The sequence below is a fragment of the Ammospiza nelsoni genome, chromosome 3 (genome assembly GCF_027579445.1).
Source record: "Ammospiza nelsoni isolate bAmmNel1 chromosome 3, bAmmNel1.pri, whole genome shotgun sequence".
NCBI classification, from domain to species: Eukaryota; Metazoa; Chordata; class Aves; order Passeriformes; family Passerellidae; genus Ammospiza; species Ammospiza nelsoni.
In genome coordinates, this window is record NC_080635.1 from 6,474,498 (window position 1) to 6,501,242 (window position 26,745).

Genomic DNA, 26,745 nt, shown 5'->3' on the forward strand with positions numbered 1-26,745 from the left:
ACTGCGAGGCAGCAGCATCTGCTCCCTTGGATGAGTGACAGCATGGCTGTGTGTGCTGAGACACAAGAGCCTTCCTTCCTGGCCAGCCCCACTCCCCAGAGGTGCAAAGCCATTAAAGCCAGGTTCTGATCTGTCTGCCTGACACTGAGTGCCTCCCCCTTCTTTCCTGTTCTGATCCACAGCATCACTGCAGCTTCAAAGGGAGAACAGCACAGCCCCATCCAGCTCTGCTGGACAAGGGACAGGCTGTTACCTCTTTCATGTGCCCTCTCAAGTGTGCTTGCAGGAGATTCTTTATGTCCCTCTTGTCCCATGATAAGGGCCAGAGATCACAGAATTTAAGTGAGCTCAACCCTGTTTTTTTGGTGCAGGAAAAGTGACAGTATTAGAGAGAGCTGGGCAGCCCTCAGCCACCCAGGGATACAGGAATGGATAAGCAGCCCTGGTGCTCTGCCACCTGTTTGCTGCATGCTGATGGAGCTACAGCTTCACGTACTCTGCCAACTCAAGGAGGGACTGATATCTCAGTTCATAGCTTGGAAATGCTGTCATTAATGGATTAAGACAAATTCTTTGCTTTACTAAAGCAAAAATAAGATCAGGAAGGAATAGAAGGGTGCATGTAGTGTTCTCTCATCTGTTGGTAACACCAAAGCTGCAAACTGTGGGGTTGAAGGTATTTACCTACAGGAAATAAAGCAGCATGGAAGGCAGGCAATCCCAAGTGCCAACAACTGCTCACTTCCCATCATTCGTGGTTGCTGGATCTCTCACTCTCCTAAGATCACAACCTATGAATGTAAATGAGGGAAACCACCCAGAACATTCAAAGGGAAGCCTGAAATTACCTTGTATCCATCCTGACTCAGAAAGGAAAGCCAATACAGCAAGGCACAGGAGGATGAAGAACAACTCACCGAAGTTCTCTCCGCCCCAGATGTCCATGGCACTGTCGTACTTGCCCAGGTGGTTGAACCAGGCCTTGTCGATCACAAACAGCCCCCCAGCAATGATGGGAGTCCTGAACAATGCACAAGGACAAGAGGACACACTCTCAAGCACTGCTGCAGCACCTGGATGCACAGAAGAAGCCCTTCCCTTTACCTCCCCTTCCATGACCAGGACATCACCTTCTCACCAAGAAACGGACAAAACACCCCAAAATGCATCTGGAACCTTTCTTTCAGCCACCTTGGTGTTCTGCTGCCAATCATCAATGGCCTGGCACTTAATGACTGGCTAATGCACCCGTCAGCACAACTCCTACAAGCCCAAAGTTGACAGCCCTGATTGTAGGCTTCAGCATCAAAAATGCACTTAGCACTCGGGGGTTGTTCACTCAGAAGGGCTTTTGCCTGGAGCCAGCCTATTAAGAGCACCATTCCACTGGGGAGAAGAAGGCAGAGCCAATTCAGAAGGGCTTTTTAAAAGCCATCACTAGCTGTGTGATCTTTATTTCAAACCAGGGTTATTTTTTTTTCCCTTTGGATTAGCTAAGGAAACTGCACAGAGAAGGCCCGTGGAGGAGGGGAGGGCAGGCCCAGAAGAGAGCTTGAGGAGACTTGCTGCTGGCTGGCACAAGTCCCTTCACCATTCACTTGGAGACAGTGTGGATGCTTGGGAGGAAATGGGGTGATTGCTGTGCCCAGGCTAATCTCCACAGTGCCCTACAGTGATCAGGAATGCAAGGCCAGCCTTTGGGAAGCCAGTGAGAGCTCCTGTTAACAGCAGCATCCTAAGGAGAAGCAGTGCTCTTCTCCCCTGGGAGCCTTCTGAGGCCCTGAGCTTCCCCCAGCACTTGGGGTCTTCCAAGCCTCACATCTGGCTGGGGCTGCAGACACCAGCACCAGGCTTGCTGCCAGCAGAGATTTCCAGCAGAAATCTCCATCCCATGTCATGAGGACAGATGCTCCTGTTCAGCTTTGCTCCCTTCCCTGCACATCCCCATTTCTGAGGAATCCCCAGTGAGGTACAGAAGAGCAGTGCTGATCTGACTAGACACCAAGTTTATCATGAGGACACTGCCTTATTTTTAAGTGGTAGCTGAACTGAGAGAAGTAGCTGTCCACAGCACTGGGCTTTTTCCCCTAACCATAATCCCTAGCACTACCAAAACCCCAATAACCATAAACACACCCCTTCCATCTCTGTGGCATTCTCAGGCTTCAGTGTTGGAGGGTGAAGCTGCACTGCAAAACCCAGGAGCTTGCTAGAGGTACCAGAAGTTCAGAGCTGTCCTGGAAGAGATTCCACACTGCTGTGGAGCATGGGGACACACGTGAGGTCACATGAGAAGCCTGTCCTGCCCCTGGGGTGCTTCCTTTCCCCTCCTGACTTACTTAATGGGCTCAGTGGGATCAAGTCGTTTGGCCTTCTGCTCCGGGGAGAGCTGCTCCCATTTGAAATGCAGACTCCAGTCAAAACCTAAAACCAGAGTAGAGAAGTGCCATGGGGAAATTAGAAATTGATACGGGTTAGGAGGCAATGCAGGCTGCAGAGGCTGTGTTTGATGGAATGTTTTCCCCACCTTCAAATAACTTCAGCCACAGAGATGCAGCTCTTGAGAGGAATGTCCAATGCCTAACATATTTCACTACTACAAATGGACAAGAAACAGCACATTGCATTACAATTTCAAAGTCAAGTGCGCCAAAGGCAGGAAAAGTCAGAATTAAAGCTGCTGCTGAAACCTAGTCCCCCTGTGCACGCTCTGATGGACACTGTGTGCTCCAAATAGCACAGGCATACTAATCAGCACTACACCTGCATCCTCCAGTTGCTGCCTAGCCATCTCCCATCTCCTCCTGTCGCTTCCAGTGCTGCCCAGGGTGGCTTTGACGTGACCCTCCTTTCCTGGTTGACCACCTCAGCCACTGCAGCAAGCACACTGCTCACACCATCCCCCCTGTGTGTGCAGCAGCAGCACTGAGCAGCGCTCATCTGCTTTTCTGTGAGGCAGCAGGAGACAGAGGTGTGGTGCAAAGGCCAGTGCACACTCCCAGCACAGAATGGATGCCCACAGGACATGCACACAGCTTGGACTCACCTCCCCTGAGGTCTGAGGAAGCTGCCACATAGGCAAAAGTGTCCAGGTTGATGATGTCAATAACAGGACTGACCACCCGGGTGGGATCCTGCAAAGCAGAAGCAGAAACACCCCTGACTTCAGGTGACACCATCCAAACTGGGCAAGGGGCTCCAAACTCCTGGGGACACCAAGGGCCTGCAAACATTGGTGTCATTCAGTTTTGCCTGGGACAAGCGTCCCTCACTGCCTCCTCCTCCTCCTCAGACTGTGCAGCCAGCTGGGCTGGATGCAAAGCTCCTTCTGCCTTTTACAAATCCACCAAAATATTCCCCTTTCACCTCCCTTAAATACTTTTAACAGGATTTCAGAAGTCAAGTGACAAACAGGCAATTGAAATGACAGAGGAAAAACACAGCCAAATAGCTTAAATTTGGGTATGTTTTTAAATGCACCAACTACAGCAGCACAGTTAGTTTTGCCTAAGTTGTGAAAGGGTTAAAAAAGAAAGACCTGATTTATTCAAAATAGTTGGTGGTGATTTAATTAACATCTTGTTATGGGCAAAGAGATTATACAAACAGTTATGAACAAAAATATCTACAGGAGGAAGAGACTCTGACAGCTTTGACTGGTCTCTTATCTCCCTTTTTCTTTTCAAAAACCCCAAACTCCAATTATAGCTCAAACTTCAAGGTTTTACCCTCACCAGATCAAATTGTTTTTCACAGCTATACAAAGCAAAGCATCTGAGCACACTTGGGCTTGCTCTCTCACTGGGGAAAGACTTTGTTTTAGAAATTAGTCCTGACAAAGAAGCATTCAAATGCAGTAGGAAGAAGCAACCAAAGGCCATGAGCTGGGAGCTGGACTAAAGCTGATTTTCCAATTGAGCATGACAAATACTTGGTATTTCCACAACAGGGTCAAGCCAGGGGTCTCACCATCACTTTCTGTGAGTCAAACATCTCACTGAAAAGGGCAAAGTCTGCTGTACCTCTGTGGTGCACAGGGAAACACAAGCCACATCCAAGCAGGGTGAGCCTTTCAAACCCTCCAAACCTTTCCTGGCTGCTGCACAGTGCCCCCCAGCCTGCCACAGCTCAGCACAGCCAACATCCTTTAATTGCCTGAGGCCAGGGGGAAGGATTTAAGCAAAGCATCTGCTCTGTGTGCTGAGCAATGCAGGGAAAGGATGGCATCCACTCATTTAAAACCTGTCCCTCAAGCATCTTACTGGGGAGCACTTCTAGCTGGCTGACACCCACCCCTGGTTTCATTTCCACTCTGCTCACTGCATGCCACAACTTCTTGTAAGAAAATCCCCTTCACATCTGGGCTGAGAGCATGACTGCAAGGTGCTAACCTTGAGCAGGGCTGTCCTCTCCCTGCCATGTCCTGGGAACATATATATTTGCTCAGCTTTCATGAAGGTCTCTCTGACCCTCACAAGAAAAGCACGGCATGCTCAAGAGCACAGTGCTGTTGCTATGATTTATTTTGGGCTGAGCACCAGATCTTATTATAGGCAGCTTCATCTTTCTGGTTTTTTTTCTGCTACCCACCCATACCAGGGCATGTTAATATTAACAACAGCCAAACCTTCAATTTTCTCTCACAAACCTGAGCATTAATTTCTGCAATGCTGTTCTCAAACACACTGTATGATGTATGGATCTAAACCAACAGAAAAAAACTCTGAAAATGCCCCTGAAGATAACAGATACATTTCAGCCTTGGAGAAGGGCAGAGTGGCTCTCAGCCTCTACCTCCTGATCTTGTAATGGACAACAGAAAGGGCCACAGTTGCTGCTCTGGCCCCACGGCAGGATTAGGCAAAGATTAGGCAGGCTGCCCTTCATGGGTCTCCTTTTTCCCAGGAAAGCACCAGACTGGGGGTATTTGAGCTGGGAGTGGGGTGGGTCACCATTCACTGGTCCATCCCATTTGCAAACCCAGTTTTGGGATGAGCTTGTTGAGTCATACTGTAAAAATACCGCGGGATGGATAACTACATTTTTAGAAAAGTTACTTGGTTGAAATGCACCATTAATGACTTTAGAGATATTTGTTCCATAAGCAAAAATAAGAGCTCAGGCCCACACTCCCAGCATGCTGGTGTGAGACACTGACCATCACTGCTGCTCCCTGGAACAGGCACAGGGCTGGGATCCCCCAGGCCCTCTCTCTTTCCCCCACTCTCCATCACTTGCTCTTCCTGCTTATTTCCAAATCCATGTGCTGGTTGTGTGCTGCCCATGCCCACCAGAGGAGGGGAAAACCATGATCAGCTGCAGGCAAAGCTCGAGGTGGAGCCTGATACGGGTTCCTGGTGGCACACATGGGCTCTGGCACTTCCCACCATGGAAAGGGGCAGGAATGGCTGCTCTGGCTGAGAAAATAAGAGAAGCCAAGAGCGGGGTGACTGGGCTGTGGTGGCAAAAGTGATGGGTGTGCTTTGAGGCACTCACCGCTCGTTTGCTTGGAACTTAAAGCACATCAGCTCAGAACAGGCTGTTCCTGGGAGCAACAGAGTCAAAAAATGCTCCTCCCAGGCAGCTGATCCTCATGGAGCAGCTGGCCAGGGAGCCCATCTCTAGAGCACAGCCTGAAGGTGGCAGCAGTAACATTTCATACACTTCACTGATCAATACCTTAACCCTGCTGGCAGGGATGGGTACGGTGGGCCTGGAAGGAGATTGTAACTCTGCCCTTATCCTGCAGCTTCTGTGAGCAGTTAAAAAGCAGGCATGCAGGACCCCTCTGGCTTTGCAGGTTCCTCAGCACCCTTTGTAGTACATCTCCCCTGCTGCCTGAGGCTGCAAGATGCTGGGCAAGGTCAGGGCAAGCTCACAGACTGCCTTACTTCTAGCTGGGGAAAGATTCAATCCAGAGCAGTTTACAGAGGTGATGTGTGTGTTTGATGCTGCATTCAGACCACAAGGCACTGGAACTGCTCTGGTGATGCTGCACATGGCATTCACATTCACCCATCCTGTGGATGCTGGACATGGGGCACTGTCCTGGAGCTGGGTGGGAAAGCAGATCTGCCAACTCCCTTCCTGCTGCCTTCACTGCCCTCCTCCTGACAAAACACATCAAAAGCTCTGGATACTCCTTACTGAAGTACAAGCAGGGCTTTGGCACAAAGCAGGGAATGCCTGCCTTTAAAAAGCCCAGAGGAACAAGTGATGCTGTAAAGCTTAGTAGTAAATCCCAGCCTGGACAGGCAAGCCATGAGGCTCCAGTGGGATGTCACAGCATGTGTTCTCATAACTCTACCAGAGCCATGATCAATGATATGAACAGCCCATTTCCATCACATTTCCATCTATCTGCAGCTCTGTGGCCCAGGCTGCAAACTGAGGTTGGGATCTCTCCAGTGCTGGCTGTGCAATGACTGCCAGCAGCACTGACTGCCCTCACCTGTGTGGGGTGGGACCTGCCCTGGTGCTGTGCCCCCTGCCCCTGTCCCACTGCTGACACACAGAGGGGATGCACAGCCCCGCCATCACAGCTGCCACATCTGCAGGTGTGAAAAGCAGGATGCCTTAGGTGAGGGGCACTGTGAACACCAGCCAGGCACGTTTTTCCCTGACCCACCACCTCAGCTGCAACTTATGTCAATGCAACTCAGGAGCTATAAAATTGCTGAGTAATTAACAGTGGCCATCAGGAGCCAGAGGTGTAGCGAGGGTGAAGGGAAAGGATGGTGCATCCACACCCTGGCTGATGGTGGATCAATCCCTGCACTCTGCTGCCAGCAGGTCAGGGCACAGAGCTCCCCTGACTCGAGTGACAAGGCCAGCAGCCTCTGTGTGCACGTCTGGCAGGAGAGACACCGCCAGAGAAAGGGGAATGTCATTGTCTGCTCTGAAATCAGCAGAATTTAAATCCTATTAAATCAATTTATTAGCGCTTAATTTGCATGAAATTAAATTCGGCCCCTATTCAAGGAGCCGTCACTCCCTTAAATCATCATCACTGAGCATTTTTCATGAGCCTAATTAAAATCTCTGCTGGAGCACTGCCCACGTATTCCCCTACCACCACTCAACCTGTGCCTGCCCATTAGAGTCCCACTGCCCCAGAGACACCTTGTCCCACCCACCCACATGCTCCCCCAGCCACACACACACCCCACCTGCCTGCTGGGTGGAGGAAGACCAGAAAAGGCCACTTTGTACCCCAAAAGGCCTCTCTGTACCCCTTACTTGGATGCTTGCATGCAGCTGGTTATGGTGGGATGGTCATGCCCACTGGGAGGAGGAAGAGGAGGGGGACAAGGGGATGCATCCCCTGAGGGTGACTCTGGTGTCTCAGCAGCACTCACCTCCTTGATCCTCTGCAGCAGGGGGAGCAACCAGTCCTTATTCACCTCGCAGTGACTGTCCAGGAAGGTCAGGACACCTGCTGTGGCCACGTCTGCCCCTCGGATTCGGGATCGGATCAGACCTGTTCAGGGACACGCCGTGCCAGCTGCCCCCCACACACCTGGGTAACATCCCCAGCCTCCTCCACTCGTGCTTCTCCTGGGTTTTAACCTGCCCAAATCCCACCCAGATGAAGCATGGCCCAGGCTCACTGTCTCCTTTCTGGTGCTGCAATGTATGCCAAGCATTTCCTAAGATCCCCAAAGAAATAAATGGCTCCACCAAGGTTGCTGATTAATGCCATTTATGCCAATATGTAGTTTGCACAATTAATTCTGCTGTCATCTTCTGGGACAAAACATGACTCAAAATGCTTTCATGTCCCTCTGAAGGCAACAAATATAACACAGATGTGAGGCAGTGGGGAATGGGACAAAGGAGTTGGGGGTGGGAACACCTTCTACCAGAATTAAGCTTTTCCCAGACTACTAATTTTTCCTGCTGCAACCCCTTTTGTTTCCCAGTGATCCCCAGATCTCTGTCCCACCCTGAGGGCACTGCTCGATGGGAACACATTTTCCACCAAGGAAAGAGGGTTGGCTTTTCAAGGTGCCTGACTTATCAGGGTCATGATGGTGAATTTGAAATCATTTGGAGATGGGAATGGTGACTCAAGGGGAGCAGAACATCTTTATGAAGGAGAAATAGTGGCAATACAAGGGGACACATGGGCAGATAAAGAGACAGGATTTCAGGGAACAGCCACACATCAGGTTCATGCAGGAGGTCACTGACTTTCATACTAAAATTCCTTAGGGGAAAGGGCTTAAGCAACAGCCTCTGAGCTGGAGAGGGAACACGTGAACAAAGCCTGGAGCACCCAGAATTTGCCAAGGTCTCCTCCTGCAATGCAGACTTGTATCTCCCTGTATCTCTCTCTGTGACTCCTAAGATCTTGTGTGTAGGTATGCTCTTCTTCACCCACCCCTGCCCTTCCCAAACCCTGGCAGCCCCTGGGGGACACAGTTTAAGTGATGAACTCAGCAAGGTAAGGTTGAGCTCCCACACTGTGGCTGATTTATAGAGCACCAATAACTGCAGGTCCCTCAGGAGCTGGAGATGAGCACACATGTAGTACCCTCATAAGGCAGGGGAGAAAGGTGAGGAGGAGGTGCAGGTCTATGGAGATCTCCTTTAATCTCCTGCTAAAGCAAGAATGTCTCTTACACCCATGGGGCCTGATGCCACCCTGTCACCAGGCCTGCAGAGCTGAAACCTTCTGCAGAAAGAATCCTCAGAGAAAAGAACCTGTTCCACTCCTCAGTCTCCTCAACCCAACACTGACCTGGATGCACACCCTGAATTTGCAGCACCAAAAAACTTCTTTGTCTTTAGTTATCCTAATACTGCAAACCAGGATTTGAAACACATTCAGGCTATGGGGAATGGGGAGAGGTCTCCAAAGGTTGCCAGCAGCAGTCCAGTAGGACATGCATTCATCCTCCATATAGCCCTTCTTAATCTCTCAAATATAATTAATTGTTACCAAAAAAATCCCACAGAAGCAGCAGGAGCAGATCTTCTCTTTTTCATTAGAGCTAACATCTTTACAAATAAGACCCGGGGCTTTGTTTTGCCTGTTCTAATTTTCTGGCTAATAAGCTACAGCTGAGCCTCACTGGAAATCTTAATAGCCCCATCTTTTTCAGCGAGAGAGGGGAGATCCATTTCAAATCCCAGCTCTTCATCACATTTTCCTTAATCAGGGTCCCCCTTATCCCCAGGAGCCACTGAGCTCCTTGCTGACCACTGCATGGAGGGGGGTCCCCACGGCCCCATGAGCATCCCACCTCCCAAAATTTGTGTTTCCCACGTGGGCTGAGGGCAGGCAGCTCTTACCTTCCCGCCGGCCGTTCCGCAGGCACTTCACCTTGGGCAGCTGGCCCAGCAAGCGGCAGTCATCAGCTGGGGACACACAAAGGGAGGACAAGTCACCCCCACAGTGCCTCTGGCAGCAGAAATGGGCACTCCCAGGAGACACTGGCAGCAGGGAAGAGGACCCTGTCCTGTTCTGGTTGATGGTTTGTTAGGGCAATGGAGCTGCCGGGTCACGACAGCCTCGCCCCTCAGTTTGCGGAGCATAAATTGGGCCTGGCAGAGCAGCAGTTTTCATAGAACTTGTGTAAATTCAGCAGATCTACACTGAGAGCAGCTGAATTATGCTCTAAAATCAGCACAGAAAAGTTGTGGTTCGGGTCAGAATCTAAATTTCTGCACATTAATGCAAATGACTATTTTTGGTAGCTGCAAAGCAACACGCAAGCTGTTGATGCGTGTCTGCCTGGCGGGGCAGGCGCTTCCTGTGGTGGCCTGGAGCCTTCAGCAAGGAGAAAGGGATGCTCAAAGAGAGCCCTGTGGAGCAGCTGGGGGCTCCTCACACCCTGGGCAAGAGCTCCATGGGGCAGAAAGGCCTGACAGCCACCTACACCTGAGCTAGGGAGGTCCTGCAACCTTACAGGCAGCCCTGGGATTTGTCCTCACACAGATTTCTGCAGAGTGGAGGATGTCAGGTGTAATCATCATTCATGGGTTGTGGAGGTCATAGTGTGGGTGTGTAGAGGTGGAAGGGGCTGTGATGGGTACACCTCACCTCTCACTCCTCTGCCTCTTCTTCCTCAGCACTACAAACACAGAGGTGAGTGCCCCATCCCCTCTGCCCAACCCCTGAACCCACACACTCAACCCTGAGCACCTTCACCCCCTCCAGAAATCTCTGTCAGCAAGAGATCACTGTACCCACACCAAGGACAGAGCTGGAACAGGGCAGCAGAAGTGGCAGGGCTTGGCTATGGACCCACAGTGAAAATCTGCTGGGGATAGTGAGAACTCACGTGCTGGAGAACTGCATCCCAGTGAATAACAGGTCAGCAGGCAGAGGGAGGTGAGAAATGAGACACAACTGGGCACGAGATAAAAGCACTAATTGCTTGGGGTGGGTTGCAGGGAAAAAACTGACCATGTGTGTGTAGTGCATTATGCAAATGCGTGTATTTTATGTAAATGCATGCAGAGCAGATGCCAGCAGGCTCAGACTATCACAGCAAAGATGTCAGATAGCTGACAAGTGCTGAGTAGCTGAGGGGCTGCCCTAAGTTACACAGGAAACCCCTCTGGTGCCCTGGGATGAGTTAAGACCCAGCCCTGCTGGGACAGGGGAGCTGTGCTCCTACAAAGCTGCCTCCTCCCAGGAAGGCAAATGCTAATTTACCCAAATACCTGCCATTGACTTCCTACACCCTCCAAAAATCCCTCTGCTGTTCTGCAGGGCAGCTCCAGTCCCTGCAACTGCTCCTGTTCCCCTTCACAGCCATTCTGCCAGATCCCAGACTTGCCCAGCCTGCCTGCCCCGTGTGCTGGAGCTGCTCCAGGGCTCACCACAGTCACAGCAGCTCCTTCCCCTAGCTTCAGCAACTTCCCAGTGCCAAGAAGTGGGTCTTGTGTGAAATCTGTCCCTAATGCTCTCCGAGGCAGTGCCTATTTATAACATCCAAGAGCAAAGCCCAGATCCATTTCTTAAAAGAAACCTATCTGGCTTTGTTTTCACGTTTCCAAGTAAACAGCTTTATTTTGCAGCTCCTTGAAACATAAGTGCCACAGACCACTCAGCCAGTTTATCATCCTTTTTATGCCTGAGACAGTGTTTTTTGAGCACTTAGATCTTCAGCTCTCCCATCGAACTAGGCAAGGTCTTTAGCAGGGGTGGTTCCCTGGGAGCCCCTGGGGCTTCAGCTCTCTTCTAGTGGAGACCAGAGCTATTGATTTCCCTTGAGTCACACTATTAACTGGGAGGGAACAGCAGGAGGATGTGGGCTGTTTGTGTGGTGCACACTGCTATTTATGGTGCACCTCAGAAATGGGAAAACCCATGCAGGGAGTCCTCTTTCCAGGAGTAAGAAAAAAAATCAAGAATTGCTGACAACCTACATAAATGTATGCAGAACGTACACATAGGGTCAAGAGGGTCAGACTGCCATTGTCCTGTGGAATTCCAGTGGTGCCGACCCAGAACTGCCCCTGGCTGCAGCTGTGGTGGGATACAGCCGTGTAAGGATTGGATTCACGTCCGCTGGGCATAAAAACGATTTGCCAAGAGCTTTTCTTGCCTTATTTTCGTGGGAAGAGGTTGGATCATCTGGAATTTGAATTCTACACGTGGCGATGCAAACCCAGCACAGCGGGGTTTGCTCTTCACAGCTACAGAGCTTTAAATTTCCTTCCACTCCAGCAAACTAACTCTCCCCTGCCTCAGGGCTAATCCCAGTCTCTCCCAGGCTTTTGGGCCCTTTGCTTTTAAGGGGGAAAGGGTCACTTACGGTCATCACTGAAGTCATCCACGAGTATGATTTCATGGACGAGGTGCACTGGGGTGCGGTTCAGCACGCTGAGGGATGAAGAGAGAAAATCCATGACAGTGCTTGACCAACTTAACAAGCCAGCAAATGGAGTGGAAAAGCCAAGGAACTGACCCCCTGCCAAAGCACAGAAGACCAGGCTTGGATTTCCACAAAGGATATACTAGACAAGAACTCAGAAACCACCCCCCAGGCATCTACAGTGCCTGGCTATCACCCTGTAGCCTGATCTAGGAGCTAAGTGCTCTGTACTCCTAGGAAATAGCTGAGATTCACCCTTCTCACCTTTGTGAGCAAAAGCAGAGCCCCACATGAAGCCAGGAAAACCTGGCTTTTTTTTTCCCTAAATTGGACCAAGATTCCTAACTGGACTTACAGCAAAGCTGCCATCACCTCTCCATCTCCTCTGGGGCTAATGATATGGTGTCCAGCCACAGCAGGGCCAACACAGAGAAAATTACCCAGCTCAAACCCATCTTTACACAGCTCACAGCTGTGGCAGGACAACTCCTGTTTTTATCCACGGGCTGATTGTGCTGCAGAGGCTGCTGAGAGGATAAGAGCAGGGTTGGAGCCCACCCAGGTAATGAAAGAGAGGCAGGAGGATGTGGTTCACAGCTCCCTCCGTGTAGACAAACACTGAAACGTGGCTCAAAGCTAAAATCTTCCCTTAATTAAGCCACCAAAGGTTATTATTGTTATTATTAAAAAATCTAGACCTGCTCTTTCCCTTTCTCTCATGGTGCAGAGGTCGTGGATTGGTTGCACTGGCTCCAGCAATTTAATCTCAAATAAACAGCAGTGCAGCAGTCACCCTGACACGCAGGACATGGAGTTGCAGTTGCTATTACACATGCTTAAAATCCTGCCCCAGCAAAGGGTCAAGGCTGGCTGCTTGAAGCAGAAGCCCCAGAGCATCCCAAGAGCCTCCTAAGTGCTTGAGTTGGGCTTTGATAATGCCAGTCAGATGGTACAGGCTTTCACAGCATTTAAACTTCTTTGCCTTCATCCTGAGCATGGCTCCTCTTCCACAAAGCATTTAAAATCCCCCCAAATTTCAGATCTTCAGACCTCCCACTGGCACAGGAGGGCAGTCACTCAACCACCTAACAATCTTTCAGCCCCTGATCCCCTGCCAGATCCTTATTAACAGGTTCTCTCAGTCTCTCAAGCTTCCAAAACTCTTGCAAAAAAAAAAAAAAAAAAAAAAAAAAAAAAAAAAAAAGCACCTGAAAGTCTGGAAAAACCACATCCCTGGCCCAGACCACAGTAAGGAGAGCTACTTATGGGAAGCCCTAGGGAACCTGGGAGCCATCCAACCAGCTGGCAAAAAATGCAGCTCACCCCACCCCACCCAGGGGGTTCCCCTTTGCCAGGTGCCTTCTGCCTGCAGAAAGAAACAGTTGAACCAGATTTTTCTTTTTGGAGGCATACAGGACATCCCAAGGCAGATGCATGACATAGAATCATAGAATCAGAGAATGGTTTGAGTTGGAAGGGAGATCATCCAGTTCTAATCCCAGTGCCACAGGGAAGGGACAACTTCCACTAGAGTGCTCAGTGCCCCATCCCACCTGGTCTTGAACACTTCAAGTAAATGGGCATGTACAACTTCTGAGCAATTCACAGTAAAGAATTTCTTCCATATATAATCAATACTTACTCCATGGTGGTTTGTTTGGGTTTTTTTTTCCCCTTGGGGAGAAATCCTCTGTAAAAAGGAACTTTCCTCTCAGACCAGAGTAGGTAAGCCTAGCACCTCCCTTGTGGAGCACCTCAAAAACCACTTCCAAGAATTACTTTCTCTGGAAAGACAATCCCAGGATCTTGGAAAAAAACCATTATTTTCCCCCACTTCAGATGCCTTGCATGCTAAGGTTTGAAGGAAGAGAAGGCCACTGTCCCCTCAGCAACAGCCTGGAGCTGCTGGGACCACCCCAACACTTTGGCTTGTGCCAAGCAGAGTTAAACAACACCTCTCCAACACCCACAGCCTGAATGGAGTACTGGGAAAAAGTGGCTCAGCGCCCCTCCTCCCACTGGGGCACACAGAACAATTTAGATGTGCTGTTTCCACCTGTCAAGTGTTTTTTAATTATTGTTATTAATAGGCTTGTTATTTTTTAGAAATCCCCGTACGCCAGAGCTGAGTTCAGCAAATTACCGTAGCCGAGCATCAGTGGAGAGAGACAGGAGAGCAATATCATGCTCAGTGGAATATTTAACAAGTGTTGATTGCCTGGAAACCTAACTCTGTGCAACCTGCAGGAAAGAAGCAGGCTTGTAAAAAAAAGCCAGCAAAATAAATAAATAACCCACCGAGAGCGGGAGGGGAGGAGGAAGCGGGAAACTTGGAACATTCAAGGCCTGCCTCTGCCTGGTCTCCCCTCTAGATCTGGCTGCCAGAAATGCAGTGCAGGGCTTAACTCTGTGGGAGGGTGGCGGCAAAGGGGCTGATTCTGCTGCTTTTGCTGGTACCAGCCATTAGAACTCAACCAAAGCATTGGGCTGTGTAGGCTCAGGCCTGAGCTCTAGGCAGTACTCAGTGCCTTAAAGGATCTCCTGCCAGAGAACATCTATGGAAGAAAAGAAACCATTTCCATTCCAATGGGCCACTTCCATTCCAATGACCCTTCCCACTCCAATGGGCCACTTCCATTACAATGGAGCACCTTCAAGGCCCTGGGATGAGGAGAGGTGCAGCCCAGTCCCAGCTCAGTGCAGGCTCCCGCTGTCCCCAGATTTGCTGCTAACTCTGTGCCTGGGCCTCCCACCCCATAAATCAGGGAAGATGACCCCTAAGTGCCAACAGGGTCCATCTGTGGCACTGACCAGAGCAAGGGGGAAAAGGCCAGCACGCTGACCCATGAGGGAAGGCCATCTCCAAGGTCTCCTCCATGAACTGTCACCCTTCCATGGGGTTAGTGACAGACACCACCACTGTGGGTGGCACACACCCCCTCATCTGTACCACCACAGCCCTCTCCCAGCAAATCCCTTGTGGGACTCACTCACCACACAACACTTTTCCCAAATTCCAGTGAACAGCTCACCCTGGTGAGGGCAGTCCAGAGGCTCTATGGTCCCTGCTGTTTCAGCACACTTTGAGCTCATTATTGCCCCTGCAAGTCAGAGCACTGACCCCAGCCAGCCCCAAAACTGCTGCTAAAGCCAGGGGCCACTTGATGCAGGCACAGAGAGATGCCCAGCAAAGCCAAATTCCTGTCTCCAGTGCATTTTCTGCCTGGTGCTCTATTAACCACATATTACCGTGAACACACAACATAAGCACCCCTCCTGCAGCGTTCCCCAGGGAGGATGGGAAAAAGAGGCATCAAATCCTCCACGTTTTCAACATTACAGTTTTTTTTTTTTTTTCCAGCTAGACCATAAAAGCTCTTTTAAAAATTCAAAGCTGGCTTTTCTATTACTTGTGCCTCTGCTCAGCTTTGATTTTTTTTTTTTTTAAATACTTTCCTTTCTTTATGTCTGGGCATGGCTTTTTTTCCCCTTTTATATGGGAAAAATCAGAAGACAATATTACAGTGCTTTGAAGTCCCTCTGTTATTATAGATTTTCTTTCCCTGAAATCAAACATAGGTAGATATATACTGCAGTGATGGATATATTTGAACAAATCAAAACAGTTTCTAAGTTCTGCTGTGCCAAAGATCACAACATTTTCTCCCTTAAATTGCCAAAAGACCTGTTACCATCAAAATGAAAGCTCATGCCTCCAATCCAGAAAGCGCTTACTCACCCTAATAAGAACAGGTTTGCTGCTGAATTATCTTTTGACAATGCTGAAACTTTCTTTGTTCTGAATTATTTACCTTATGCACACATAGCCATGGAGAATTTCACCTTAAATTTTCATCCTCCTCAAGAATTTGCTGGGATCCTTTTCCACCTACCCAAAAGGTAAGCACTGGATCCAGCAATTTCATCTCCAAATAAATACCAGCGTAAAAGTCACCCAGACCATGTAAGACATGGAAAATGTTTGCAGGCAGGAATTTCGACCTTCTGACCAAGTCAGGGTGGTTTTGGCCATCACCCACTTGCTATAGGGAGGTGACTGTGGACACCCATCCTTGAGAACTCATGAACCTGTTAATTCTCTCCATGGCAACATATTAGGACTTGTTGGGAGAGGGAAAAAACACCTTTGGGAGGATAATGAAGTATGAAAAGGGCCAAGGGTCACAATTATCGAAATCAGACTGAGTATGGAGAGAAAATACCCACCAAAATGAACTGCTTCAACAACCCCAAATGGCTAATTATGTAGGAAGAAAGACATCACACCAAGAATAACCATAATGAGCTTTGATTACACTGCAGCTTTTGCATTTTATTCTTTCAAATACCCACCAAGCTCTTTGAAATTCAAGAGTTCTCTTATGTTAACATCAAAAGGTAAGAGCGCACGGAGGTCTGTGTACTCAGTCACCGCGAGAGATGATTAGCAAATTAAGAGAGAAAAAAAAAAGTCCAGGGTTTAAGCAAAAAGCAGAAAAGAAAAGAAGAAATGAAAAAATAGTCAGCACAAAGTGCTAATTATGCAGTTTCTGTGCAACACCTGGCTTGTTTTTGCTTCTTTAATCAGGCTCATTTCAGTTATGGCACAGACTCAATATGGTGCCTAAGCAAGGAGGCTTTGTCACCTCCCTGCCTCAGATGTGTCTGGATACAGACAAGGCAGTGGCACGAGGGGTGGGTGAGAGGTGTTGGCTGCCCAGGACACCACTTCTTTCACCTATGAGCACTGGAAAATGAAAGGCATGATATTCACTCTGCTAATTAATGATCTAAATATTTGATGTGGTATTCACAGCACTTGCATCAGGACTCCTGCCAAAGGATGTGTTTTGGTTTGTCAGCAAGAGGTAAATAATTTAAGTTTTCTTATTCTTGCCCTGAGCTCCCCAGCTGCAAGTTTGAAGAATAAATAAATAAAAACCACTCAGCAGAGTAAACGGGACCATCTCACCATCTGCCCAGCAGGTCATCCACATGACAGGATTAGGATTCCCTTGCTAAATCCAGGCTAGTATAGGATGGAAAGACAGGAAAGAAGAAATTGTTGTTTTGGAGGGGTTTTACTTTTTATTTTAAATGCCTCTGTATTGCTTATTTTCACCCTTGCTCCTGCCTTCCCACCTTGTGTTTACTCACATGGTCCCATCTCATGCACTGTTGGAGACTCTCACCAGTTTTAGGGACTGAAAGACACAAAACTGAACCAAAGAGGGAAAAGCAACTTGTTAAAAAGTCAATGGTTGAAACAACCCAATGAGACTTTCTGCACAGTAAAAAAAAACCCTCCAGAGCTACTTTGCTACTGACCATCTCCTCCTTTCAGTCATCTTCTCCTGTTTTCTATTTCCCCCTTCTCATGACACCCATCCCCTACTCCCTGGACAGTTGTACATATTCACAAGCATTTATAAATGCTGACCTCACCATTTCCAGAGATGTGGTCCTTCGATAAATTTACTTTTTCTTTTTTTTTTTTCCCCCCTTGCTTTACTTCCAGCTGGCAAATGGTCAGAGAAAAGATCATGAAACTTTTAAATGAATTCATTATTCAACACAATCCACCAGCTTCTCTCAATAACTCTGACAACGCCAAATGTCCATAAATGAACTGTCCCAAGCGCTCCCAACGTGAACTGATTAAGGGGTGCCAGGGAAGCCACATGTTGCTGGTTCCTACCAAGAGCCTGAAGCACCCTGAGCCTGCAGCACAGCTCAGCCTCAGCACTTGGGGAGCACTGAGGCTCTCAAGCATCCAGGAAAACAGCAGGAATAGCAAAATCCCCCCTGCTCAGCAGGTACGTGGTCACTTCTGCAAGAGGCATTCCCCCAAGCAGCACTTCCCTCTGGCTCTCCTCTCTGCTTACATAGGGAGTGCCCCTTTTGCAGGGTCAGTGCCCCATCACCCATGGCTTTGGACCAGCCAAGAAATGTCCCTTTGTCCTATCTCTTGCTCCTGGACAGGGTGATTAACACTGAGAATCTCAATTAACATGAGAACATTGATTCTTCAACGAGGCTGGAAAATCCAACATACTGGAACTCAGGAAACCAGGTCTGCAGCTCAGAATCTTCCACCAGCTGTGGAAAAAATCACCTCTCTGTTCCTCAGCCTGTCCATCTGTCTGTCACCTGGGTTATACCACTGCAAACATGGACTAGGGAGAAGAGGTGCCAAATTTACCCACCACAATGCTAAAAGCAGTTGGCCACAAACTGCCCCAAAAGGCACAAAGCACTGTCAGGAGGACAGAGTTTGTTTTAAATGGCCAAGGAAAATTATCCATGTTGTTACAGCCACTGTGGGATGGAGTCATCTGGAAGATCTAATTAAACCAAGTATTTGGCAAGCAAGAGGGAAAAAGCCCCAAGCAGTCAGAAGGCACAGCAAATTAACCCACAGAGGCTAAAGAGGCAGATGAACCTACAAGAAAGAGGGCTCAGAAGGGTCCCCAGAGCTGGGGAAAACCTCCCCACAGATTAAACATGAGCACTGGAATTGCCAGGGCCCATAAGAGAGAAGGAGCAGTGCAAAGGGGCAAAGCTATGGTGAAAATCACACACGACCAGGTAAGGAAGGCAGCAAAGCCAATTAATCAAGTCAAGCAAATTGAAAAAAAGAGGAACAAGAAAGAAAGTCTTTCTATGCTGGAAATAAGAAACTTCAAAGGACAATCACCTCAAGGAAGAAGTAAAAATTCAATGTACCTGTACTTCTAACCTTGCCATCACTGCAATGAACAGTTCTCTAATGAAGCCAGATATGGGGGATCCAGGCCTAAGAGCTGTACCATGGGTCTAACATTTCTCATGTGACAACATCACTCCTGGCAGGACAGTCAGGTGCTGAGTTACGGGGGAAAATGAGGTTAGAATCCATCCCTGCTCTTCCCATGTTATATTTCAGGAGCTAGAGGACTGCACTTGCCACCTCTGTTACAAATACAACTGGTTCTGGAGAATGGCAAACTTATGCAAGGCACTGAAAAGATGAAAGGGGAGGCCCAGGACTGAGGAGGTGGCGCACAGCACCAAGCATCAGTGTCACCAACACAGCACCAAGCATCAGTGTCACCCAAAATTCACACACGCCAGAGAGAGAAAGCAGTGACAGATTACTGAGTGTGAAGCAGGGAGACAGGATTGGGCATGAAACCATAAAGCAGAGCAGGAATTCAATTTCAGGACTGTCAAACTCACTTGTGGCCCTGGATACGCTCACCTGAAGAAGGATGCTGAGAGAAAAGCTCAGCAATGACATGACAGTGAGCAGGGCACAGCTGAATCCTCCCCCTAACCAGCAACCCCAGTCTGACCAGCACCAGCAATGGCAAGGGGTCCCTGGGGATGCCAGGGCTTAAATTTAAAAGCCAAGACTTGCAGCAGGGCACATGAGATGTGCACCACTGGCACAGAGCACAGCACACCCAGGCTTGTTACAGAGCAACCCACCAGCCCAGAGCTGGACACACCTTCCCACAAGAGAACCTGCAGATTCAAGGCACACCTTGGGATTAAACACAGATTTCAAAAAGCCTGCAGTGAAAATGAAGCCTTCAGTCTATCCACGACAGCAAAACACAGCCAAGAACAAACTGACAAATGAAGGGATGGCCTCATGCCCAGAGTGCTGCACCGTGTGGCTGCAGGAGGACAGAAACCCTCCCTGAGAATCTGCTCTGCATGTGTGTCATTAGGGCTTCTCAATTAGCAAGCCTTTCTGGCACTGGAGAAGCTCAGAGAGCAGCACTGGAGCAGATATCCACAGAATGTCCCTAGAGAGCTGGGCCAAAACACAGCTGAGCACTCCTACCCAGCTGGATAGAAAAGCTCTTAGTCCAGACTCTGTCTAATCTGCTGATGAGCCCTCAAGAGTTTCCCATGCTAGGCCCTGCAAAGGGAAGCACAGCTCCTCACTTCCCTGAGCATCCCACTGTAAAACCTGCCTCTCAGAGAGCAACTTTTAGGCTAATTTCTCCCAGTCTCCATTTGAGACCACAGCTGGCAGGTCTGCTCCTGTTGCTGTGGTGAGGGCAAACAGATTCTGCCTTTTTCATTTGTGATGACCACTGACCCTCTTTCCAGAGGCTCCCAGGAGCTCTTACCTGCGGATTGTCCTCAGCAGGGTGGACCTGGCCTCGTTGTGGAAGGTGATGACCACGCTGGTGGGTGGCAGGTCCTGGCTGTAGTGCAAGGTCGTACACCTGGGGAGGGAGAAGGCAGAAAAGGCTGAATTCAGGTGCTGGAATTCAAAGCCAGAGCTCACTTCACCAACACAGGCAGCACAGTCCAACAGTAAATGGTCTCCAGCCGTTATTACAAAGCAATAAATAAGACTTTTTTTTGTGTGAATAATTTATAGAGGAATCCAGGAACTGCCAAGTAAGCCATTGAGGATTAAAGCAGCAAAGAACTGTCATTAATGGGAAGGGATGAGAAGGGAGGCACACAGCTGGTGGCCCTTTCCTCTAACCAGTGCTTCCCAGCTACCCACCAGCACTTCTCTCATCCCCTGGCTCATGGCACCATGAGAGGTAAGAGCATCCCTGCAGCTCCATCTCCCATCCACCTCACACTCAGCCTCCTGAGGAAGCAATTCCCACCTGCCAGCTGCAAGGTAAACCAAGCCCTGTTTCTAAATTGATTGTTTCCTTATTAATTCCACCTTAATTACATAACCAGACTACAGGGAAGACTGGGATTTCAAACTTTCCAAGCCAGCCTTCAGAAGGTGAAAACCCACAGCTGCAGCCACAGTCCCTGCTGCCTCCTTCCCAGGAGGAAATGTCACAGACTCTGTAATTACTTTGACCTTTAGCTGATTAAATTTGTGGCTTTTATAGACCCACACCAATATATTCCCAGCTCAGAAAATCCAGATACCCCTTACATCCATGCTGCCCTTTCCAGGGCCCTATCAGTCCCTTAAGATGGTCTCAAGATGACACAACAGGAGCTCTCCTGTCCCTCGCCACCCTCATGCCATTTGTCTGCTCCTGTGTCACTGCCCAAGTGCTACCACTAGCACCCCTCAAACGCAGCAGGAAAGAGCACTGAGCAACCACTTTTCCAAAAAACCATCAGCTCACTCCCCCAAAAATTCTGGGCCACAGAACCTGCAAGGTGAAGTAAAAACAGATGGAAAAATTAAATTGGATATGGAGAGGAGAAAACACGTAAGAGCAGCCAGATATTGTTGGTTTATGCTATTCAGAACAGCATGTTGCACCTCTCAAATGCCAAAATGCTCTATTTTAAATGAGGTTTTACATACTTTAATTTTGAAACTGTATTTCTGATTATTTACAAAGTGAACAAGAGTGCACAACAGGAGAAACAATTCCAAAGATAAGGAAAAAATGGTATCTTGGGTGGGACAAAATATTTAAAAGCTCACGCTAAATTAGTTGCTGCTTTCTCTCATTGTTTCACTCAAAACCCTTTCCAAATCCTGCTTGAACTTGACCAAAAGCAGGTTTCTCATTACTCCCCTGCTCTTTCAGCACAGTCATCCACACCAGGAATTCACCTTGGAGCCAATTCTAATTCTGGGTCCATCCCAAAGGACGCCGAGGCCGCGCAGCTATTCCATATGCAGGAGAAAGTTCAGCAGCGCTGCCCTGTGCGACAGCACCCTCATCCATCAACGCTGCATCCCAGGGATGCTGGAAACAGAGCCTTTCTGAATTACGGAACAGCACTGGGTCGTGCCCTGAGCTGCTCCCTTGGGTCACTGCAGCATCACTGGCACCACCCAGTGTCCCGCTCCAGCCCGGCCATCCCAAGCTGCTGCTGGGTTTTGCCATGCCCAGGCTCAGCTCCCGTTTGCTCTGCGGAGCTGCAGGGACAGACAATGGCAGCTGCTCTGCCTGTGCTATTTATACTCGGCTCCCAGATGCGTGTCCTTCCACCCACTTCCAGCAGGGCTCTGTGGAGCCAACAAGGAAAGCTATTTCTGGCAGAGAACGAGCGGGAGTGGAAAATACAAAGTCATCAATACTTTACTTATGCTGTTACAACAGCCCAGGAGCTGGTAAAGAAAGCAGGAGCTGGGAGTGTCTGTGCCTCCCACGGGTGGGAGTGCTGGGGCTGCTGCAGGCTGGCTCAGGCTTCTCCTGAGCAACAACCTGCTTCTAAAATTCCAGATGTTGACGCACCAGACCAGCCCAACCAGACAGTGTGCGTGTGGGAGAAGCTGGAATGTCACACAGGGGCACCTCCAGAGCTGCAAGTCACCTCTGGCTCGCATCTAGTGAGGCTTGTCACATCCCCAGGACAGGAATGATGCTGCTGTGGAGCTCCAGTCTCGCTTCGCCTCTGTGACTGTGGTTATTCATATTGTTGTATTTCGTATTTCTCAAGTCCCATACTGTTATTATATTCCTAAAGTTCATACCTTCTTGGCTGGTTTTCTACCAGGCAGTTCTTCTCTGCAGCACAGTTCTTCGTGGCTTCTCAGGGGCTCCTCCTGGGCTCTCAGCCCACCCCTTTTATTCCAGTTACCTTCACAAGCTACAGCTGCTGCCCAACTAAGGACTTCGCAGCTGTAGCTCATTTGGAGTAACTAGGACCCACTTATCTAATACACAGATCTTACAGGGACTCTCTCCATATGTGACCAGCACCACACCACAGCTGGGACTTGCCTCTCCAAAACCTCTCCAAAACTGGGATTTGCCTCTCCAAAACCAGAAGCTGCCTGCAAAGGGTGAGGCAGAGCTGCTGGATCTTCCTCCCAGGGCTCCTCGTCCTGGGTGCTTTGTCACAGACATCTTTTCATGAAAAATCTTTCTTTAAGATTTTTTGTTCCTGAGAAGCTGAGAGGCCTCAGGAACAAAATGTAAACAATGGTTATCTGCTGCTGTGGAATGCAACAGGTGGATCGGTGACTGGCCCATCTCAGATGTTTATAATTAATGGCCAATCACAGCCCAGTTAGCTTAGACTCTCTGTCCAAAACACAAACCTTTATTATTTATTCCTTTCTATTCTTAGCTTAGCTAGCCTTCTGAGATGAAACTTTTCCTTCTATTCTTTTTAGTATAGTTTTAATGTCATATATATCATAAAATATTAAATCAAGCCTTCTGAACAAAGAGTCAACATTCTTGTCTCTTCCCTCACCTGAAAACCCCTGTGAACACCATCACAGTTCTTTATGGCTCTGACTCTCTCCCCTTGCCCAGGATTTTATCCCTAGGTTCTTTAAGGAGCCCTCCCAAAGTTTCCTCCACTTGGTCCCTTTTTTTTCCCCCCACCCTTCCTCCCCCAATGTAACTGCAACTAAACATCTTGGGTCCCCAGAAGGCAGATTTCAGTTTAAGTTGTTGACTACAAGTGTCTTTTTTTGGCACTTACTTGGGTAATAAAAACCACAGCTTAGAAAAGCATTAAATCCAGCATGTCCAGAATTATTTTGTGTGACAATTACATCTGGGGTAATTTCAATTTAATACCTCACTGCAAGTGAAAATTGCAGCATGCAGCCCTAAAATTGCTGTAATAATGAAAATAAACCTGCTAAAAGCTGCCTGTGCTACCTCAGGCTGTCACTGGATAAACGTTTTGTGCTGCTGATGGTATTTCATAGGTCACCCAATTGCCAACAAAAAAACAAAACAAAACCAAAACCAACACCCACAACATTTTCAGGAAACCAATGAAAGTTTGAGGGGTTTTTTTTGGATTGTTAAAAAAAAAAAAAAGGAAAGAAAAAAAGGACAACAGAAAAGCAGTAACTGCACTGCCTGTATTTGCAGTGTGTTGAAACTTACTGGCTAAAGCGATTTAAAGTTTGATGCTTTGAAACCTTGCAGCAGGACTGGAGAGCAAGTGCAAGCAGGAAAGCTGCCAGGCAGCTCTGCAGGTTCCCAGCATCTGGGTGGGGTGAAAGAAGACAGAAGTTATGCTGGCCTACCCTAAAAACCCCAGGGATAGCATCCAGATGGAGAAAAATTCTTATTTCCTCATGCAAGATGTCAAACTTCAATCAAAAAGTGACTCCTCCCGTCAAATGAAGTTTTTTTTTCCATTCAAAATGGAAATAATTTCACAATCAGGAAGTTCTGAAAGGGGTAGTCTGGCTACAAACACCTTAGGAATCGCTTGGAAAATCCCAGCCTGGACTGGTTGCCTGTCATACTTCCTCCAGGTTGGACAGGGCAGCACATCTGCCCCCACATTCCCAATGTGCTGCTAACTGCTGCGAAATAAATAATGCAGTGCCTGTTTGTGGGGACATGGAGCAGACAGCCAGAGCCCTGCACTCACTGCAGGAATTGCAAAGCTCTCCTGCAAAGTTCTAAACTCTGGAAACTCCAGCACTGCCCTCAAAATCCCTTTCTCAAGATATTTTCCTTGAGCTTCTTCAGCCCTTGTGCTGCTGGTGAGCGCAGGAGTATCACAAGCTGGTGGCCTCCACACACAGAGCTGCCCCTGCATCCTTAGAGATCCTCCTGACAGGGCAGCACACACCCATTTCTAGGGAATCTGAACCCATCTTACATTTAAAAATGGCAAACTTTACTCTCAGTGCCCCTCACCAAACCAAAGCCCACCTTGCCACCACAGCTGCACAGCACAATGGTAAAGATGAACAGCGTGAACAAGATAAGACCTGATGCTATTTAGTTTTAACTTTCATATCTAAAAAGATTCGGTACTGCCTTGGTGTGTGACTCTGAACTTCATATAAAGTGTTAGCAAGCTCTCTTCACAGTTTAGTTAGACCAAAAAATGCTTTTCCAGCCTGAGAGCCAAGGACACCGATGCAGTTTTAGGCTCAAGAAGTACAAACAACAGCAAACTGAGGAGAGCTTTGTGACTGGTCATCCATCCTGCATCCATCTTGGATAGAGCCACAGCTGGGTTCTTGTACTGCCCAAGGTGTATCCTTTGAAGGCCTTTTAACAAATACCTACTTTATTCCTTTAATTCTGCCTAGTCTCTGTTCCAGATCAGCCTCTTTAGGCATCAGACCCTGTTCCACAGCCTCTTCTGGTGCCCCAAGGCTCACCCAACATTACATGTCCACAGTGCAGTGCTGTGTCTCTCAAAATCCATCTCTTACGTTCACCCTCTCTGTACCTCATTAAAGTCCCTCAATAAATTATCATCCTTATCCCCTGGATTCCCCCGGCCAGGCTTCTGCTCATTCCTCTGCTCTACTTCAACAGCCACCACTTGCCAACAGCTCTGCTCTGAATTTTTAACATTTTCCACAAAGTCCACACTCTCCCTCAACTCAGCTCACCACTTCCAAAGCACTCTCTGCATATTTATTTCAAACAGCAGCTGCACCAGGCAGAGCTACACCATCCTTCACCTCCCTGCTGGCTCCTCTCTTCTCCTTGGAAACACATGGGAGAACAGTCTTGTCACCACGCATCCAAAATAAGGGTATTTGGGTTTGTGTGCACTCTGCTGCCACAGGGCTGTTACATCAGCCCAGAGGACCTGCCATCACCAACAGGATGGGTTCATGTTGTATTCATATTTCTCAAGTCCCACACTGTTGCAATTATATTCTTAAAGTTCATACCTTCTTGGCTGGTTTTCTACCAAGCAGTTCTTCTCTGCAGCACAGTTCTTCACAGCTTCTCAGGGGCTCCTCTTGGGCTCTCAACCCGCTCCATTTTATTCCAGTTACCTTCACAAGCTACAGCTGCTGCCCAACTAAGGACTTTGCAGCTGTAGCTTGTCTGGAGTAACTAGGACCCACTTATCTAATACATAGATCTTACAGGGACTCTCTCCATTGGTTCACACCAGCCCTGATGGACAAACCACGCTGATTTCAGACGACATTCCACAAGGAATGTTGAAAAATTGCTCCCATGGAAGAAAATTATGGCCCTGGTGAGAAAGGAAGCCACTACCCACCACAGGCAAGGAGAGAGCTGTCAGTGGCAAGGAAAAGATCAGAACCCCGGCTGTCCTGGCCAACAGCAAACACTGCTAAACAGGCTCTGCACACCTGTAGGGATGGGTGGAGGACATGCAGGCACCTCGGTCACACCTCTCAGGACAACCTTTCAGGGTGGCATACACAACAGTGGAAAACTATTGTGCCTAAGCCCTGTCTTTGAGCTGAAACAAAATTCATAGATCATAAAAACATAGAATGTTTTTATGTGGGGTTGGAAGGGACCTTAGAGATCATCTAATTCCAACTCCCTGCCTTGGGAAGGGACACCTTGCACTGGAACATGCTCCTTTAAATCCCATGCAACAATTGAACACCTCCAGGGATGACATTCCACAACTTCTCTTGGGAACCTATTCCAGCGCTTCATCCCTCTCACAGTAAAGAATTTCTTCCCAAAAACTAACGGAGGAGACTTACACGAAAATATTCTAAAACTTGGAACCCTGGCTAGGGTTTGATATAGAGAGGGACATGATTTGATATATGTGGGCGGGGCGTGCCCAAAGATGGTCACGTGGGCGTGGCCAAATTCTAAATATGGTTGTGTGGGCGGGGCATGCCCAAATATGATCATGTGGGTGTGACCAAATTCCAAATATGGTGATATGGGTGGGGCATGCCCAAATAAGGAAATGGGGCACACCCAAATAAGGTCATGTGGGCGTGGCCAAATTCCAAATATGGTCATGTGGGCAGGGTATGACCAAATAAGGAATTGGGGCATGCCCAAATATGGTCATATGGGCGTGGCCAAATTCCAAATATGGTCATGTGGGCGGGGCATGCCCAATAAGGAAATGGGGGCGTGACCAAATTCCAAATATGGTCATGTGGGCGGGGCATGCCCAAATACGGTCATGTGGGCGTGGCAAATTCCAAATATGGTCATGTGGGCGTGGCCAAGTTCCATATATGGTCACATGGGCGGGGCATGTCCAAATAAGGAAATGGGGCATGCCCAAATATGGT

General features: G+C 48.5%; 1 protein-coding gene across 2 annotated transcripts in view; it reads right to left on the reverse strand.

Annotated features, from left to right (window-relative positions):
• Window positions 1-26,745, reverse strand: part of GALNT14 (polypeptide N-acetylgalactosaminyltransferase 14) — a 98,086-nt gene that overhangs the window by 20,483 nt on the left and 50,858 nt on the right. For both annotated transcript variants that reach the window (XM_059468160.1, XM_059468161.1), the window contains exons 3-9: window positions 19,955-20,053; window positions 11,772-11,839; window positions 9,298-9,363; window positions 7,359-7,480; window positions 3,047-3,134; window positions 2,340-2,424; window positions 918-1,021 (exon numbers count right to left, since the gene is read on the reverse strand). In XM_059468160.1, the coding sequence (XP_059324143.1) occupies window positions 918-1,021; window positions 2,340-2,424; window positions 3,047-3,134; window positions 7,359-7,480; window positions 9,298-9,363; window positions 11,772-11,839; window positions 19,955-20,053 (632 nt within the window). The remainder of the gene's footprint in view (window positions 1-917; window positions 1,022-2,339; window positions 2,425-3,046; window positions 3,135-7,358; window positions 7,481-9,297; window positions 9,364-11,771; window positions 11,840-19,954; window positions 20,054-26,745) is intronic.